Here is a 16129-nt window from a genome sequence, read left to right on the forward strand (position 1 = left end):
GTCGGTTTGCAGGAGACGTGATCAGGATTTTAGTGGTCCTGTACATTCAAGGCTCGCAGGTCAACAAAGCCGATGCCTGGGTTGACTGCGGCCGCGTGTATGTGCAACACCACTGTATCATAGGGGGGAAACACGCCGGTGTTCCGTACAGCGCACCTTGGTCACACACACTTCGGCGGCCTGAAGCTCCCTCGTCTGCAGACGCACTGTCCTTACTCTTCCAACCCCGGTGTGTTGCACAGCGACAAGATGACCCGTGGCCGTGAGGTCCCCGTTGCTCTCAGCACACTGACCGTCTGCGCCTGGCCTCGTAGCGACCCTGCTTGTGGCCAACTGACCTTCCTTCGGCGGCCGGCCACCACCCGGTAAAGAGCGAGTTGCTTTGTACGATCTTGTCACTTTTTTCAAAATGTGTCCGTGTCCCAGTCAAAAGGATGAGCTACCTCGATAGGCCTGCCTATCGACTCTCCTTTACCAACACAGACGTAGTCCAGTCCGTTCTTTGCATGCGCAGCTGACTGGCTTCTAGTTGCCGCTTTCGTACGTGCCCAGAAGTACTTCGGGCTCGTCCAAGACCGAATGTGTCGGTTTTGAGTCAACACGAAGACCGAGTTGAAGAGCTGAAATGCACCTAATCTTGCTGCGCACTAGTTTGAAGAGGAACGCCAGCTAATTTTATTTCTTCGCCGGCTGTAGATGCGTCACGACTAGTCGCCTTTTTACCTTTCGCTTTCGTCCTCTTTTGCTGTTGCATGCCTGGAAATGCTTCTAACTCGATACTGATGCTGCTGGAAAGTTCTCTCAGCTCGCATGATCGGACTTGCTCTATTTGAAGAGATCTTTCGTCAATCGAACTGATTCGTTGCACAAGCCGAGAGCGTACTGAGGGGCTCGAGGCCTGCCTTTGCAGGTTTCAACGTGGCGTGCGTTGTTTACCCTTAGACTACAAAGAGTTTGTAAGCTGAGCAGAGGAGAATTATCGTGAGTACACAACGGCAAGGAAAAGAAGGGTAGCATAGCGCTTCTTTTTCTTTTGTCTTGCCACCGCTCCATGAGTCAGCTGCTGTAGCAGCTGGATTCTCCCATTTGGTGTCCGGCGAGGGGACTGTCTCTCCTTTTTTTCGGCTGCGGCTCTCCAGTTTATCTTCTACGAATCTGCTCCTCTTCTTTTTGTTGCAGATGCCTTTCTCATGACTCTCTTTTCTTTCTCGCACTCGTTCTGTCAGGTGGATGTCGTCTTGTGCGTTGTCGCTCTCATGTCGATTGTCGATTTCCGCGGTGCCTCGAGGTCGCAGGGACAACGGCACAAAGTGATTTGTTTCGGAATTAGTTGTGCGTACAGCTTGACGTGATGTCTTAGAAAGAAAGGACACAGATGTGCACGAATATTCCAGCCCAGCCTCTTCCTGTCTTTCGCCTTCTGCTTGGTTTCCTTCTTCACTGAAGCGATGCTGGCCAGATGCGGCCCGTCGCCGGGACGCTGCCCATCACCTGCCAGCCGCAGCGCGCCTGTTCGTCCCGGACCCTCTCTTCCTTACTGTACGCGTGTGGACGGGCGCACACTGCTCTCACTTCTGACCGCGAAACAGGATGAGACGACAACAGCTGTTTTGAGAGTATCCACCTCGAGTAGAGTGTACGGTCAAACCTCAGATCCAGGGGAAAAGCCTATGTGGGGAAGGCGTGGCTCCTTACCCCGTTCACCAAGTCACTCTGGATCTTTCCCATCTATAGCAGCTGACAGGTGCGCCTCTTCGTCCTCAACATCATCTTCTTTCCGTCCTTGGCCTTCTTCAGTCATCTTTTCCTCGTCTTCCCTTCCTTATTCGTACGAACTGTTTCTCTCTCTGCCCTTATGTCTAAAAGTCTGCTCTTTCTTATCCTCCAGCTCGCCTCACTCCACAGTCGCCTCTTCAGGACGATCTTTGCTGACATCGTGTTCTTCACGGCAGTCGTCGTTTCAATCTCGCTTCCCTCCTTGCAAAGTTTGGAGAGAATCAGAAAGGTCGCGAGCACGTCCTGAGTTATCCCACTTTTCTTCTGCTTCCTCTCATCCTTTCTCGTCTATAACGTACTCCACAATTTCGTCTTTACCTTGTCAACCATGCCGCCCTTACTACCGCTGCTTTCCTTCTCCGTACTCGTTCCATCATCTTCCTCCCTTCTTGTCTTCTAGCTCACCTTGTACCTCCCCTCTTTCTTCCTCGTCTCCTTGTTTCCTTCCGTTAGGGTCTTTCACTCGATCTCTGCATAATAGTCATCAAGCCCGGAAACTACGACGTCAACAAATTTACAGAGATAAACACCTAGATAGCATCCCTTCAGACGCTTCTCGATTGTTGCGGGATCAACGTGAAGTAGCATACGGTGTCCATACACCCGAGAATGGGTCACCATCGATGTTTCCAGGAGTAGCATCATGCCTTCATCGAATTCGAGTTGAAAAAGAAAGATTTCTACGAGAATTAGCACATGAAGAGGACCACCTTTCTCAACTCTTTACGGACGAGCAGAAAGAAATTCTCCTCGGGAAGAGTCAGAAGGGGAGGAGACAAAACGATGGGGGGGAAGAAGCATTAGAGGGAGACCCGCCTGTAGAAAATTGGAGTAGGGGCTCTCAATCCACGGGCGGAAGAACAGAACAGTCGGGAGGTATAGGTGGAGAAGAGAGAACGCCGTTATATGGGAGGAAACTTCAAGAGTTGGAAGCTCATGTAGGGTCGGCATTACGGGTCTATCGCCTTCTTAGACCAGATGCTCTTCCCTTCTATAAGGTACGTGTGTTCTAGACTGTTTTTTTTCTGGAGGCTCGATTTTCATTAGGTCGAACTTACATGGCGACAACAGAGAAGTGGAAGTCCCAGTTCGTATGCATCATGTACGTGTGTCTACAGTGGTGTAGCGAGACTACCTTCATTACAGTCCATGCTGCTGTTACCCTAGTGTCGGTAAATGTATCTCTCCCCCGCACACATCGTGCAGTCCATCGTTACACAAAACAGCCCTAGTAGAGGCTTCACCTGAGATGTCTATAGCTAATCTGCTTTACAGAGTTCGTTATCATTCCTTGGAAGCCGTGTTCGCTTGCTAATCCCTACGGATTCCACTGCGCCTCCAGACTCCGTGTGAATATGCCTGCTTGTGTATACTCTTCCATTGTGTCTGTATGTGATTCGGCTCCGTCATTAGAGTATTTTGATACTTTACATTCCCAGCACGTCATGTGTACAAATGCCAGGTTGTTCGCTTTCTCTGGAAAACGAGACTGTGAATGGTCCCACGAGGAATCTTTGCTTGTCGATGACTTCTGCGACGTATCGTATCCTCTCCTTCCATGTTCCGCGAGTTTTGCTGTTCTATGCTTGGGTTCCCTCAAGCTTTCCTATGCTGTGTAAGAGTTATTACCTACTTTGCAGTTTCCAAGGTATCGTCCTTACACCGTGCTGGTAGCCGGATAGAAGGGAGTGGAACCACTCTGCCTTTTGCGTGACGGTGGACGGCTCGGGGGTGTGCGCCGAGTCTTCTCATCATGTAGCAAAGAGGAATCTCCAGCACTGCTCGAGAAAACTTTGGTTGCTGCGTCCATACTGAGGATGTCGTCGATTTGTGAAGAGGTCTGCAGCAGGGTGTATATACTGAAATAGCCCATGCAACTATGTGCGGAACACAGTCTGGTCCTAGAAGACCTGCACTTCTACATTTCTCCGATCTCTGTTTCCATCTTTTCGTTCAGAATTTCGTCTTTTTCTCAACCCGTCTACTCACCTGCCTTTTCCGTTCATTTATTTTCAGGAAGACAGTATGCTGAGCATGCAAAGCAAGCTGAATGAGGCCACTCTCAAGCATTCGCCTATGCTACACGACATCCAGGCTCTCAAGGACCAGAATTCTCCCATTCCCTCAGATCTTATTCCACCTAATGTAAGCAGCAGAAACCCATGCTGTCTGTTCGAGATGAATCTATGACCGTATGTACATATTTATACACGTCTTCAAATGTATACGTCTCTATAAAGTTGTATATGTGGTATACTCAGTTCAGGTAAACACAGTGTGCATGAAGTTCTCTCTTCTATGCCTTCCCGAGAACGTTACCGCGGCAGAAGGATAAAAGTTCGGACCAATGCTTTGTCGTGAATCTTCGTGCCTGTTAGGAAAAGTTGCACAAGCAAAAGGCGACTGCACGAATCAGTTGAGAGCCTTTCTATGTAAAAGCTTCACACTTTTTTTGACTAGTTTGTTCTCAACAGAGTGGGGGCACGTAGGATGAAGCTGAGTAGTGTCTACGTCATCTGTCCACACTTGGATATCTGACATCTCTCTTCGGGCTGTGTTCTCCTGCAAATCTTCAGACAATTTTGTTTGCTTTACACCGAGACGAAACGCTTTACCTCTTTTCGTTTTACTACTGTGCAACCTCTCTGATCTCTCTGCAGCGTCTTCTTGTTCTTCTCCGTTGTCGTCTTTTGAAGACACCAGTTGCAGTGATATGGAAGGGAGCTGTTGTTGTGTATCATGAAAAGAATGCGAGGTCTTCGCTTCCACTCGGGGGCAGTACGTACTCATGCCCGTTTCAGTTTAAGCTCTTTCTCAAGGGATCTTAGGCTGAGAGGCGGGGTGCTTGTAGGCAATGCAAGATCATTGTTCCTGTTGCAAAGGGTGGACGTCGTGGTTTCCTCATCAGTTTTCGGCCGAGATGTTTTACAAGAGTAATGCCTTTCTCCGGCCGTCTTCAGCAGTTCTGCAACTGGCAAACTACCGAGTAGCACGATAGTTGACTAGCAAAGTGTACGACAACGCTCACGTCTAAGATACCATGATTCCTTCGTCTTTCTCAACGCTACATTCTCTAGGACTTGTCTCTGTCTGTACTGGAGCCTCTGTAGTGGTCAAGCAAATGTTTAGGCGATTCATAGGCAAGTATTCTTTCGTACCCAAGCATCAGTAGACCTATCACATGTGCTGCGTCAGGTCGCTTAGGTTCTATGATCCTGTGAACCGCTGCTACAGTCGAATGTGACTACCGTGGGACCGTCTGGATGATGCAGGTGCTGTGGTCCGCATGAAGAAAACAGTATGTGGTGGGGTAATCCTCTGCTGTGTTTTCCTTCTCCATCGTGTCCAGGGGTCCTCAGACGAACGATTCTGGTTGTGCTTTGTCCAGCCTGCAAGGCTAAGAGAGACTCGCTGGTAGACGTACATGTTTCTTTGGTATCTTCCACATTCTGCTGCTTTTGTTTTCAGTTCGATGCTCTACAATTTAGCTTGCCTGTAGTCAGCCCACGCGGCTTTCTGCTTGCAGTGACAGCTGCGGCCAATTCGGTTGCTGAGGATTTGGAAGCCTTGTGCATACAGCTACAGGTTCCGAATCTCCCTCATCCAACGCACCCATACCGGCTCAAGCTTCTTCTTGATGCTCTTGTAAGCCGATGGTTTCTTCAGGAACGCTTCACTATCTGTCTGTCTATTTCACTTCGAGTAAGGAGGTCTATTTCTGAGTCTTCGAAGCGTTTCTCGATTGTTTCGACGACTTTCTTATTTTACTCGGCTCGAACATTTGTCCGACAAGAACACCCTGTCTACTACTCCCGTGTGGTCTTTGTTTGCTTGTGCCTCATACTTAACAGTCAGTTCCTCGGCCCTCGGGTCGTCCATCTTCCTGTAAGCACGTCCTCTTACACAAATGTACACCGTAGGCGGTGACCTTACCAGGTAGACGAAGGGAAGACAGAAGCATGAAAGGAATAACAGGGAAGTGACCATCTTCTTTTCGTTGACTATTAGGCTATCTGAAAGACACCTGCATTCTACTCTTCTGTGTGCAAGATGTGCCCGCAGTCCTTCGTGAGAAACACAACGGCCTACTCTGCATAGTGTACTAAACAACCACGCTCCTGATACGCCTCCGTCCAGCTATCTGCATAGGGGTGCTTGCTTTTCGTTGTCTCTATGACTCTGTATAGTTTGATTCATTCAAACTGCGAAAAGATCCTCATTTCGCTCGTGACTGGGCTCACCGCAACTGGCCTCGACTCCGGACGATCATGCCGCCTCCTCTCTCCTCGCTCTCTAGTGAGGTAGGAAGAACAGTAGGAGAAAAGGGAACAAAGAGGATGTCTTCAAAGACCGTATGGTCTTTCCACGTAGGGTCTCGACAGTATCCTCGGTCTCACGTATATCACGTTTGGTCAGTCTTCGAACTGTATCTCGTATGATGGACTCCGCGCCTATCTCTCGCCTCTCCATGTTGAAAACGTCCCACCGCTTTGCTTTCTGGTGCTCCGCGCGCACACACACACTCGTTTTTCGTGTCTTTGGAGAAGGATGAACAAGGAACCCGAGAAGGTAGTGTATTACTGGAGAGGTGAGAGAGTAAAGAACTAGGCCTTGCGGCCTGCTGCGTGGACACCTCTGCCTCAACGAATACGTGCGGATGTACTGATAGTTGATGACAGTATGTATATGTACATATACACCACGTACTTACCGACGTATTGAAGCAGCATTCCTGGGGACAGGATCTTCCTCTGTTTCCATGCTCCCACCGTTTTCCCGTGCTGAAGACGACCCGACTACGGGAGTGGAGATGTTAGAGACACAGAGCTCGGATCTGTCTCCAGTCTCTATAAAGTGTAAGAGTCATTGCATATATACGATTTGGTTAGATACTATGGAGTCTTGTATCGTTGCCTCCCATTTTGACGTGCGTATGGTCAGCTGTATACCCATGTGTCTACCGGGAGCTAGTCGTCTCCAATTTTTCTTATTTGTGCATTTATTAGGAAATATATATTCAGAGGTGATACGACGCTCTCTTTAATTTCCCTCACATCTTTAGACACCCCCTCGACTAAAACTGCGGCTTGTGACCCTTCTCTGAGTGCTCTCGAAGGAGGCTACGAAGTCGACCTTTTCTATGGAGAAGGTTAACTGCACATGACGAATTTCTGCAACCTATGTTTCGGCACTTATTGTGCCGACTCTTGCTCCTTTTCCTTCTCCTCTCCTGCCCTTTCTCCTCCTCTTCCGGCCCTGTTTCACAGACGGTCTTGTGGTGTCGGAATTCGGGTGATGTTTGCGAGTGCAGGAGGTCGGAGAATGGTTATATGGCCACTTAGAACGTGTATGCGCAAACCAGAGGGCGATGAGAAGTCGTGGAAAAGAAATGTTATTCTCTCAGCAAAGACAGCCTTCTCTTCAGGGGGAAGGAGATGAAGAGGTCTATTATTCTATTGGCGACGACTTCATTTATGACAACGCTGTTCTTCCTGAGGAATATCTTGATGAAAGGAATGTTGAATTCCCCATAGACCGTGCCGGGGAACTCCTCAAGAAAACTGCGGATTTCTTCTCGGTAGGAGCTATTCAAGACCGTTCTATCTCTCTCCTTTGCTTGTGGTACCTCTGAAACGTCGTATCGACCTGGGCGCAGATCTGCCTCACGTACGACTGAACGTACCTCTGCTCCTTCATCTCGCCACTCAGAATCCTGTGTTTCGCAATAAGTTACAGGCCGTGTAGCCTTACATTCTGTTTCGACGGCGTTGTTCTATCCCCTTGAGGAAGGTCTTCCTGGGTGCTTGCTCCCAGACTGTTTCTCTGTGAAAGTATAAAGAATGGATGTCCAAATTCCACCTGCTGCGCCTGCTGCCGATACTTCTCCGTGTGTTCACGGACTGCGCTGCGGATTCATACACGCGTGCCTAGCGCACAGAAAGCCTCGCTGGTGCAGATAGGCAAATAAGAGGGCACTTTCTTTCTCTTCGTTCCTGTGTAGTCCTTCTGTGATCGAGAGAAACATCAAGAGCATGATGAACAAGTGTTAGACGGTCCTTTCGCTTGAAGCAATTTTGTTTTCCCTGCTTGATGTGACAGAGAGAATCATCTCTTTCGCAAGGAGAAACTTCATGAGTCTGTATCCTACGGATACTTTGTAAAAACCGTAGCTTGAATCGAACCTTCAACTGTTATTTGCCTTTTCTGGAGAGATTTCTATCTGTCTCTCAAGGGCATGGATCAGCGACGCTCTCCATGCACACTACGAATGAGAATATCAGGTGTCCTCAGGCAAGCGGACGTAGTGCGCGAAGCGGACACTCTCAGGGGACAACACTATCTATGCATGGGTGTAAGCCAGTGATCAGAAGTGAGTAGGTTTCTCTCACGACTGCGGTGAAGACAGAGTGACTTGTTTTCTACTTCTTACCGGAGGTGTTTTATTCTGAGGTACAAACGATCATCTCGTCAACGTTCGTGGGTGGGACGTCTCGTCTTCTTATTCTTCATGCATGCAGCTCACCAAAGGGGCAGACCCCCTAGTGGACGAGTCGGTGGTGACGCAGTTTCAGAATCTTGTTTAGTAAGTCGGAGTGAACCTGTGAGTAGGTGGTTTCTCGGGGTGTTTTCTCTCCACTCGTACTCTGAGTAGATTACTTCCAGCAAGTTCAATTTCCCTTTATAAATCAGAGACGTTTCAGGGGTCTGCAGGGGATACAAGTTACGGTACAAGTCTTTGACCACTATCTTCCTCCTTTTGGAGGAGACAGACCTCGGGAAGGTCCCAAATGTACCGAGGAGACGGTCGGACAGAGCCTTCTGTATAGGCATCAACACAAACACCTACAGACACGCAGATGGTTAGAGACGCATACTTTTACACAGTTCAAGTGATGCAACTCCATACAAGGTCCTCTCTTCTGCGTACAAGTAAAGTGTTATTACCGATCGGATGCTGGTGTCCTTGTCTGCAGTACGCTGAAGAGCATCGGCCTCAGCAACTGGATGCGTATGGATACAAAAGAGGTATGCCCAGGTGTGGGTACTGAGTTCTCTTGCTGTAGTTCTGGGTGTTTCTTTATGAGGTGTTTCCCCTCTTTTTCTTTTCTCCAAAATGAGGCTCGATCTCGGCTGGAAGAGGCGGGAGGGTGCGCGGATCCCCGGCCACGACCGACTGTCCGCCTCAGCTCGAATGTTTCATAGTAGCACTTTTGTCGAGGAGCCAGCGAAACACGCGACATGCTGGAAAAGCTCTCTTTGTTCTTGATGGTCTCTCTTTGGGGCAAGTACGAGGGTTCTTCGCTGGCTATAAGCGAAGGATGGCGGCGAGGCGGCTGAGGCGTGTGTCTGCCAGGCACGTTGTGCTGACTCCTGCGGGGGGGGGTCTCACCATATTTAGGGGATATTCTTCACTTTCTTGAACTGAACACTAAAACGTCAGCCTAAGTCATAGAGTCGACAAAGGACATTTCCGTTGTGTATGTACGCGTACCTTGTGTGTCTCGTGTTTCCGGTGCTCTTTCTAGATAGAGGAGTTTCTTCCGGAAGGCGACCCTCCTTCGTTCGTCGCCAGCCCAGCAGACTTAGACTCCGCGCGCCTACTGTTGAAAGCCGCTGCACGTGGCAAGGCCAATCTTCTCGATTTTGATGCACTTGACCCATACAAGCTTCTTTACGGTTTCGATGCAAAGACGGTAAAAACCCTGCCGGTCTCCAGTACTGTCTATCATATCCGTCTACTACTAAGTTTACATGCATGTTTATCTGTATGTGTTTATAACTGTCTATGCCTATCAAGTAAGCGATTCGTGTGCGTTTCTCGAGCCTATTCATACATAAGCTTCACGCACCCAACTTCTATTTGGTCTCGTGTCTGTTTCTAGGTCTTCTTGAATAAAGGCGTAGTCACAGCTGAACACTTCTGATTCTGTCACCCAAACCGTATCCACATTCTCCTCTTCTCCTCGCATCTATCGCCATGTCAGTATACAAGCGTATGACTCTTGCCAGAAAGCACTACGTCAGAGAACTGCCTTGAATCAGTAATCACGCTGAGTCAACCTCAACTACGTTCTGGGTCTTAGTCCTCATGTTCTACAGAGAACAGGCGTGCCGAATCCCCGGTGAAGGTTGTGCTTGCCACAGCGATTGTGGCCTGTGTACACCCGACAATCTGCATGCGTCTCTTCTGTGTGTGTAATGATTGTATGCGGCTAAAAACGGTACAGATACATGAAGAATTGGCGGCCTCACCTCCAAACCCTCACTTGACTGACGAGGATATTGATGAGCTCTTTGATCTTCAAACGGCGGCTGAAGTCGTGCGGAATACTAGCGACCTCCATACATCTCGTAATGTACGAGAGTTTCGAAGCAAATTCGGTAAAAGTCCTCTGGAAGCTTTGGTAAGTTTTTGAACAAAAAAATGGCTTTCTTTTTCTCATGCCTGTAAGGGAGGCAGTACCAAGGTTTGTTGCAGAAGTACGACACGTAGAGTGTCGCTTCTACAGCTCCCGTAGAGCTATGTCTGGCGTGTGTTACATGATGGTGGGAGAGAGTGAAATGTTGATTGCTCTTAAGACATGCAGTGTACCTTCTCAGTCAGAGTTGTTTCTTCGTGCTAAGCGCTCTGGAAGTCCTTCAGGTCCAGTCCTGCCTTTCGCGTGCTCTGAACTGAGTGTCTTGTTTTTCAAAGAAGTTCGATGGCGTTTCGACTTTGTACTGGTGAAGACCGAGCTGACAGCTTCTATGGCGTTCCTTCGGCTGCGTGCGATGCTTGAAGCCTTGGATCTCCGAACAAGACAACGAAAATCAGCACGTAAACCTCGGAGAAAAAAGTGTGTTACCTCTATCATCTTCTTACAAGAATATATGTACACGCCTTCGTCTAGCTAGCCTTTCGCTGTCTCGGAAGTAGGTATCACGCGTCCGAATGCGGTTCTATCTCCAGTCTTCCGAGTACCCGGCTAGGACATCATGAATCCCTTCTTTCCTCACCTTTCCACTGTGATTGTCAACTTACTCCAGAGTGCTTATTACATGCCTGAGACCACTCCTATGTGGCAGTTTCATAGAGGCAAGTGCAGGTATACGTGAACGTCCGTGCGGTCAGGTAACAATCGCATTCCTTCTATGAACAGAAGTCCCGTTTTCTGTCGTCTTACTATGAACGTCTACCTAGAAAAAGAGTGTGTAGCCGTGTGGTTTCCTGGTGGAGAACAGAATTTGACTTCACACAGTGATGAGTGAAATCTTTCTATCAGGTGGATTCAGAAGAGAAATTCTTGACAAGCTCCGGACCCATCGAGTGGCTGAAAGGTGAAGGTGATCAAAGCGATGAGTATGTCACATGGAGATGGAAACGGCCTGCTCAGACTGTCTACGATGCACAGAAAGGAATGTTTGTCCGTGAAAGAGAAGGAGTTGACCCGACAGTTAAACTTCATGAGCTGCGTCAAACTCTCCTCAGTGTCAATCGCATGATGAGCATGAACAAACGTAAGGCTATCCTATTACACTTCCCTTTCAAATAATTATGCTTTGTGAAAGCAGCAGGGTGTCAGGTTGCTTTGCCTTTTTGAGGCAAATGTGCATACGCCTCAGCGTGACTGTGTTCGCAAGACTCTATGGCCAGCCATACGAGCATGCACTTCCTTTCAGGTGACGGAACCATGTGAAAGATACACTAGACTACAGCGCCTCAAGAGTATATGCAATACCCAGCTGTGTTCCAGGTATGAAGTGGATCCGTGGAAAGCACTGATGATACCGAAGCAAGATGCGGTTGTTACTGTCTTTCTTCAACGCCGATGAGCATGCACATTCGACGCCTTCTCTACATATCGATTTCCTCTCTATCCGCCTGAGTACTCGGGCAGGTGCACTAGGCAAGCTTCGCGATGTGACGCGCTACATGGAGAGGACGGCAGAGCCTTAGTACGCTATCTACCTTGTCTGGTACATATCGCAGGAAGAGGAAGGCATTCATAAACTACGCAGTTCTGTGTATAATGTCTGCTGAACAGAGAAGATTTCGTACCTCCATTTGTTTCATTTGCACGCTCTACGTGACAATGGCCAACTGAGTTTCAAGTCTAGCAATACTCCTGGTCGGAACCGCCTCGTCTGTGTTGTAGCCACATTTTCTATTTACATCCATACACTACCCCTGCAAAAAAAGCGGCGCGACTGCTTTTTCGCCGGCCAGTTTTCTGGTCAGAAATCCCCACTGTGACTGGAAACACACACTACTTTGGATGAGGGTCTAATGCCTACCTACCTACCTTTCCACTTGGTGATTTGCTCAGAGGGACGTGTCTACTACTTCCGTGCTATCGTTGCGGTTGGTAATGGCCGAGGTCTATTCGGCATCGGCATTGCCTTTGGTCCGACACCGAAGGAAGCCCGGAGTAACGCAGCCTTGTCGGCTATCCAGAACATGGATTTTATTGATCTCGATGTTGGAAGGACACTGACGACCCCAGTTCATGGCCAAGAATACTCGGCACATGTCAAAAGTAAATCGATGGCGACTCTTAGAGGATTTCACAAACAACACAGAAAGGAATCTCCACACGCACTCACGGATACGTGTGTGTGTATGTATATCTATTTATATACCTGCAGTTAGTGCACTGTTTTGTCTCTATGTAGGTCCACATGCTACAGCGTCGTTTCAGTGGGTTCCCGTCAAGTGTGGAAAGCGGAGAGCGAACTGTGGGGTAGCTTAATCCCTTCAGTCTAGTGTGGACAAAAGCGTCCATGTCTTTGCTATGAGAGGACAGACCAAGAGAGACAGTGTCTCCTCTGACCCCTACCAGACCACTGTGAGATGCGAGAAAGGCTGTTTCCTCTTCCTTTCAAGTTCTCGCTTTCTGGCTGAAGAGGCAGCAGCTCACGACAGATGTACACACAAACTCCCCTCCGACTGAAGTGCAGAGCTGTTTTGCGGCGACATGCGGTGTGTTTTTATTCAGTCATTCCAAGGGCCTTAGGACGAGGGCTAAAGTCGAATCTTCGCTACTTGCCTCTGCTTTATTTGATGGGACTGGATAACTGCCGAGTCTCTTTCTATGGCCCCTCGGCTTCCGCACGGTGGTTTACTAGGGCAAAGGCACTGAAGCGAGCTCTTGAACAAATTCAAAGCCGGCGGACCATTGCGAATGCAACAGGACAGAAGTATGATCTCCTTGTTGCCCCAGGAGAACACTGGATGCACTGGCCTGATAGGTAAGGCCTACGAGAAGGGAAGAAGTATGTTTGTCATTGTAGTGATGACGCCGAATAAAATGTGCCTCGTGGGTAGTATATAGATGTACCTCCCTCATATGGTGTATCCGCTGTATAGTCGTAAGGGATCGTCTATCACCGAGGAATCTTCATTTGTGTACGCGTCCTACATATATATATTGTCAGCTCCTTGGCAAGGGGCGATACCAAACACGAAGACAGCTCGGAGGATTTCCAAGCCGATACTCGAAAGACAGGGATTCATCCCTTGCATGTACATGGTTATCAGAAGAGTGATTCGGGTAAGGCGAGTCGAGCCCGAAGCCCGCTCAAAGATGTGATTTCTCCGTGTCCTTTTAGGACTGTTCTACCTTGCTTAAAAGCCGCTGCTCTTCTTCTTGCTGGTCGCAGTTCTGCATGTATTCGTGTGTCCGGCACGCTACGGACATGCATTTGCCAGGGCAAAAGAGACTTTGGCGATATGTAGCATTGACACTTTTGTGTATAAGCGTGCGACAAGGGGTTCGGCATTCATGTCCTGCCGCGTGCGCAGAGACAGGTTCCATGGCGGTTGCCGAGTTCCCTCACACAAGGACGCCTGTTGCAGGTGACAACCGCGGCGAACAACACTACGGGGATAGTTTTTTTTGTTGTGGTTGAAATAGAGTGTGTCCCTCCTTCTTTTCTTCTTTTGCCTTAGGTGGTTCCGTCCTATTTTGAAGGACTACGCTCGCATGCTGAGTGTCATAAAGCAAAGGCGGCCACCAGCGTATCGCAGGGGATTCCGTTCATGCATTGATGAAGTGGTCCCCGAAGAATGTCGGCCGGAATTCACTCCTTACGTAAGACACGGAAGCAAGTTCTTAGACTCTGCCGGTTCCTTTGCTACGCCAAGGACATCTTCACATGCATAACTCACGACAGAGACCGACTATGGGTTATGTCGCAACGGGCGTGGGCACCACACAGACCTGCGAAGGACGGGACGAGACCTTACCGAGCTTTGCAACTTGTCTGCTGAGATCCTCTGAGTTCAGGCGCACACATGGTCTTGATAGTACCAAGCTTTCATTCCTGTATACTACGTAATAGCGATATCGGTAATAAATGAAGCATTACACATTGCTTTTCAGCACCGCCGCTTCACGAGTGTAGGTCCTCCTGGAGATCTTCAGGGGGGGAACAGTACGACAAGTCTGGGGAGTTGCCTTGTCGAGAGAGAAGTGGGAGATCGTAGGTTTTTTCTCATACAGTTAGTTTCTGCGTCTTCATAGAATTTTTTTATAACCACAGATGCGTTCCCTACGGCACACCTGTAGTCTCTGTTTCTGGTATGGAAGATGCGCTCAGCGAAGAGGAGACAGATTCACGCGGGAAAAACTTAACGGTTGTTCTCTATGGCTTTCTCATGTTGTTTGAACTGTCCAGACGTGGAAATCTCCACTACAGAAGTGGGCGGAAGAACAGAAGAAGAAGCGGCTGATATCTCACAATATCTATGAAAAGGAGGTGTTCGTACATCCTCCTTCATCGCCCCGGAATGCTCCTCCTGGCCGACAGCCGGACGAGAATCTACAATCAGCTTTCTGAAGATCGACCAAATTCCGGACTACAAGGGACTAGAGAATGCTTGGACTGAACCCGGGGATAGATATGAAGGTAGCAAAGGGGCTCAGAGTCGAAAAGAGAGACAAGAACTACACCGGCAATACAGTGCTACGACCCCGTCACAGACGAAGGCGAATCATCGCCCGTAACTTTTGTCGTTCGGTGTGGCTATCTGCGTGCGTATGACTACAGACGGATCTTCTGCGGGCGTATCCTCACGCCTGAACGGTACACCTGTTTGTAAGGTGCGCGGAAAGGTGGTACTACCACTTCTTGTGATTGGAAGAGTGGTCGAGAAGCGCGTAAAGTGATGAGGTTAAGGCACTTGCGTTCTTTCACCCAGGGATTTCTCTTCTCCCTGGGTGCATTCCATGGGTTCCACCCCTTTCTACTACTCACCTGTCTTTTTAGTATGTATACACTTGTGTTTCCGACTTTCCTGTTGAACACAGGAAAATTCAATTTTGATGTCTCCAAGCTTTCTCAAAAACGAGCCATGTGCCGCAGGAGGGAACAAGCAACCAACGGGGAGAAGGGAGAAACCGGTTCTTCACTATCACCTTCGCGCTTTCCAGCTTGGAATCACGTGGGCGGTCCAGTGTCAAGTGATAGGTGGACGAGAATGCCATTTCAGGAGACGCGGCCATGAGGAAACGCCTGACTTCCTGGTCCCGAGGAACTGAACTTAGCTCAGGAATCAGTAAAAGACATGCGCCCTGTTTTACGAATCAGTGACATGTAGCAGGACGATAAACTTCCTGCACCAGCACTGGTGTGTAGATAAGACGGATGGCCACATCACGGCGGGCTCTGAGAGGGGGTTTAGTGTTGGTCTGGACAAATGACTTCAACATTTTGAGGAAGTGTACAATTCAGCGACCCCAACAAATGACTGTGCCTGTAGAGAAGGCTGAAGGAGAGGCAGGGAGCCCGAAGAACCATGTCTTCCCTAGAATACGACTGGTTTGGTTCTCCAACGCTCTTCGATAAACAGCGGCCTGCATTTTGAAAACACCCGTAGGCCTGTTACGGCAATGATGTCGGCGGTCACGACATACAACTACCTAACAACCACACTCCCACAGGGGTGCTCCGTGTTCAAAAGCAATTTACATGCAACACGTAGCATGGCCTTCTCAACATCTTCCGGCAGAGACAAGACAACGACCGATGATTTCGCAGCAGTATTGTCGTCTACGATACAGTGTCACCGACGTTGCCCATCAGGCTGTTTAGTCTAGTGGTATGATTCTCGCTTAGGGTGCGAGAGGTCCCGGGTTCAAATCCCGGTTCGGCCCAAAGTTTTGTAGGTGCTTAGGGTGTCCGAAGTCTTGCGCAACTTTAGCAGTCTTCACCGGTTCGCACGAAAAGCCCAGGAAAGGCTGCACAGCAAAGGAACTCCTNNCCGGGTTCAATTCCCGGAACAGCCCGTTTGTGCTTTATACTTCATGACTTTACGCGGTCTCACTTTTGTGTGGCTTCCCAATTGCTAACTGACACGATAGTTCTTGGTTCA

At 48.9% G+C, this 16129-nt stretch overlaps 1 protein-coding gene across 1 annotated transcript; it reads left to right on the forward strand.

The window, feature by feature from the left end:
- Positions 1-432: 432 nt before the first annotated feature.
- Positions 433-14977, forward strand: CSUI_000470 (30s ribosomal protein s5). The gene is made up of 14 exons (XM_068060704.1): positions 433-2774; positions 3793-3921; positions 5245-5421; positions 5964-6077; positions 7088-7354; positions 8295-8359; positions 8751-8802; positions 9303-9470; positions 10005-10181; positions 11040-11274; positions 12084-12293; positions 12753-13005; positions 13706-13847; positions 14434-14977. The coding sequence occupies exons 1-14, from the start codon at positions 1449-1451 to the stop codon at positions 14593-14595; spliced, it is 3477 nt and encodes a 1158-aa protein (XP_067927296.1). The 5' UTR covers positions 433-1448; the 3' UTR covers positions 14596-14977.
- Positions 14978-16129: the final 1152 nt, after the last annotated feature.

Source organism: Cystoisospora suis, assembly GCF_002600585.1.
Source record: "Cystoisospora suis strain Wien I chromosome Unknown contig_186, whole genome shotgun sequence".
Taxonomy (NCBI): domain Eukaryota; phylum Apicomplexa; class Conoidasida; order Eucoccidiorida; family Sarcocystidae; genus Cystoisospora; species Cystoisospora suis.

Bases quoted from the DNA above. Each gene is read 5' to 3' on its own strand.
- CSUI_000470 (XM_068060704.1), top strand. From the start codon at position 1,449: ATGCTGGCCAGATGCGGCCCGTCGCCGGGACGCTGCCCATCACCTGCC. The intron at 2,775-3,792 runs GTACGTGTGTTC...ATTTATTTTCAG, and splicing joins ATGCTCTTCCCTTCTATAAG to GAAGACAGTATGCTGAGCAT. The intron at 6,078-7,087 runs GTAGGAAGAACA...TTGCGAGTGCAG, and splicing joins TCTCCTCGCTCTCTAGTGAG to GAGGTCGGAGAATGGTTATA.